This window comes from Oryzias melastigma, linkage group LG17 (assembly GCF_002922805.2).
Source record: "Oryzias melastigma strain HK-1 linkage group LG17, ASM292280v2, whole genome shotgun sequence".
Classification (NCBI taxonomy): Eukaryota; Metazoa; Chordata; class Actinopteri; order Beloniformes; family Adrianichthyidae; genus Oryzias; species Oryzias melastigma.
Window position 1 is genome coordinate 11,688,189 of NC_050528.1, and position 2,334 is coordinate 11,690,522.

Here is a 2,334-nt window from a genome sequence, read left to right on the forward strand (position 1 = left end):
GCTACTGAACAGTGCTGAAGCTTTCCTGGTTCATTGTATTTCTTGTAAGATAATCAATGTAGATTAAATATGTGTATAAACAAACAAATAAACAAGAACTAATGGCAAATCTATTCACATTTTAGTTTCATAAAGTTCAGCCCACTTTTGTTCGTCCATATCAAAATCATGCAAAATATTAGTGTATGGCATTTACCAATACATTATTTGGTTGTTTTTACATTACAGTAAAACAAACCTACAATATCTCAATCCAAATGCTATTTTATAATATTGATTTATCTCATTTTGAAATGATTTTTGTAATGGTATAGATCAATTTGATTCGATTCTGCCACTGACGGATCAAATTGGTTAGATTGTAGTAATAGAAATCGTTTTGTCAATTCATCGATTTTTATGAAACGCATTAAACTTCCATTTTCATATGTGGGAAGGATTGCCTTTCAGAGAAAACACGAGGGTAGACAAAATATTATTTTAAAAAACACAAGCAATGAATGAAATCTCCAAATATGTAGGCCTAATGAAAAATGTTTGTTTCATTTTAATTTATAATTTAAGGATTTTTTTTTTGAGAAAATGGGCAAAGAAAACTGCTGCTGGGAAGATTTAAAAGTAAAAAAAAGTGAATGCATTTTATAAATCACTTAATCATTCATTTGTATTTTTTAAATAAATGAGTTCCAGAGCCACATTTCAGCAGCAGTAACATCTGGGACTGAGTTTGGAGACTCCACCTCTGCTTGCATTTCAGAAGGGCGACTCCTGTCAGGATTCATAGCAGGGGTGGGTGGGCCGCGCATGCGCAGTGCGGTCCATCCTTGGATCTGCGGCAGGAAAGGCGCAGCGGAGAAAAAAAAAGAAAAAAAAGACGGGGGGGAGAAATGTAGAGAAGAAAAAAGACGGTCATGGACTCCTGCGGCTGCTGTAGCTCCTCTGTCGGACTGACTTCTGCCGCTGGACCGTAACTCCCCGTATGTTGGGGGAAAGGAGGAGAAAAACGTCGAGGAATGGAGGGAATCTTCACTGAACTCTACAGGGTTAAACCACATTAAAAAGTGAGGATGGTGTTCATTTAACGGATACGCAGCCCTGTATCCGCCACGCGTAAACTTTTATTTATTCCATATTTTTGTTAGGAGATTTTTTTTATCATTATTTTTTGTGAGCGGGATGTCAGGAGCTCCTCCGGTTGACTGAGCCCCCGGCAGCGGGACACAGACAGAAGACGATGGGAGATGCGGCAGATGACAGAGGGATGAGAAGGACCTTCATCGTCCCCGCCATCAAGAGCTACGACCACTACGACTTCACCAGAGCCAAGATCTCATGCAGCCTGACGTGGCTGGTGGCCAAAGCGTTCGGCTCGGGTAGGTGGCGCCTCCTGAACCTTTTCATTTTGGGAGAGATAAGTGGAAAAACAGCGCTGACTCGCTGAGCCAATTATCGGACAGACGTGACAGAAGTGAGAGCCGCTGTTGCGTTCAAGGACATCTGTAAAAGTTGGATTTTTCAACAAAATACCATCAAACGCTAACGTGTCTTATATATCAAACGATACTCTATTAGAAAGAGAAAACAGAGACATATTTACAAAAAAATAAGATAAACGGTGCCATACTGCAACATGTTTGAATCAAAGTAATACAATCGTGACAGATTTTCCTATTTTCCTGAACGTGTTTGTTTTGAAATGAGTGTCCTCATGGTCCTAAAGGTGATGCGCGTTAAATCACTGCATCCTGTCACAAGGTTATTGGTTTAACTTGTGCTTACTGCTAATTAGCACCAGTCAGAGTGTTATATAACCCTCTTAACACTCCTCTTTAGTGTCAGGCTGTTGGCCAGAAGCAAAGGCATTGCTTCTTCTGTATTTATATTCTGAGTTATACCATTATCGGAATAATTTTAGGCATTAATTGCAATACATATAGTCAAAATATTGTGTTTTAATAACAACAAAAACATTTTTGATTAAAATCCTCAGATTATCAGAGTTGAGAAAGGCCTATGCCATGTAAAATCAACTTTTTGAGCTTTTAAGTGTGTTATAAACATGTTTATTCCTCAGTATAAGCAGAATTTCGATCCATTCACGCATTTATAAGTATTCATTTTAAAACCTGCACTCTGGGCACCAGGCTCTCCTAAGCCCAACCCATGAAAACGATCAGGTTCTCACGAGCTGATGTCACAAAGAGAAAACCGTCTCTTTTAGGAAGAGTCTGCACTGCCAGCACCGGCCCCCTGGCTAACTACAACTCTAACTTCACACAGCTCAGTTAACGGTGCTTAGCTGCTAACTTGGCCGCTCAGCTAGCTGTGTTAAGC

At 39.7% G+C, this 2,334-nt stretch overlaps 1 protein-coding gene across 7 annotated transcripts in view; it reads left to right on the forward strand.

Annotated features, from left to right (window-relative positions):
- Positions 1 to 532: 532 nt before the first annotated feature.
- The window catches only part of camsap2b (calmodulin regulated spectrin-associated protein family, member 2b), a 38,683-nt gene continuing 36,881 nt past the window's right edge, over positions 533 to 2,334 (forward strand). For 2 of the 7 annotated variants that reach the window (XM_024273956.2, XM_024273954.2), the window contains exon 1: positions 533 to 1,373. In XM_024273956.2, the coding sequence (XP_024129724.1) occupies positions 1,235 to 1,373 (139 nt within the window). In that variant the 5' untranslated portion in view covers positions 533 to 1,234. The remainder of the gene's footprint in view (positions 1,374 to 2,334) is intronic. The other 5 variants (XM_024273955.2, XM_024273959.2, XM_024273962.2 and 2 more) reach the window with 5 other exon arrangements.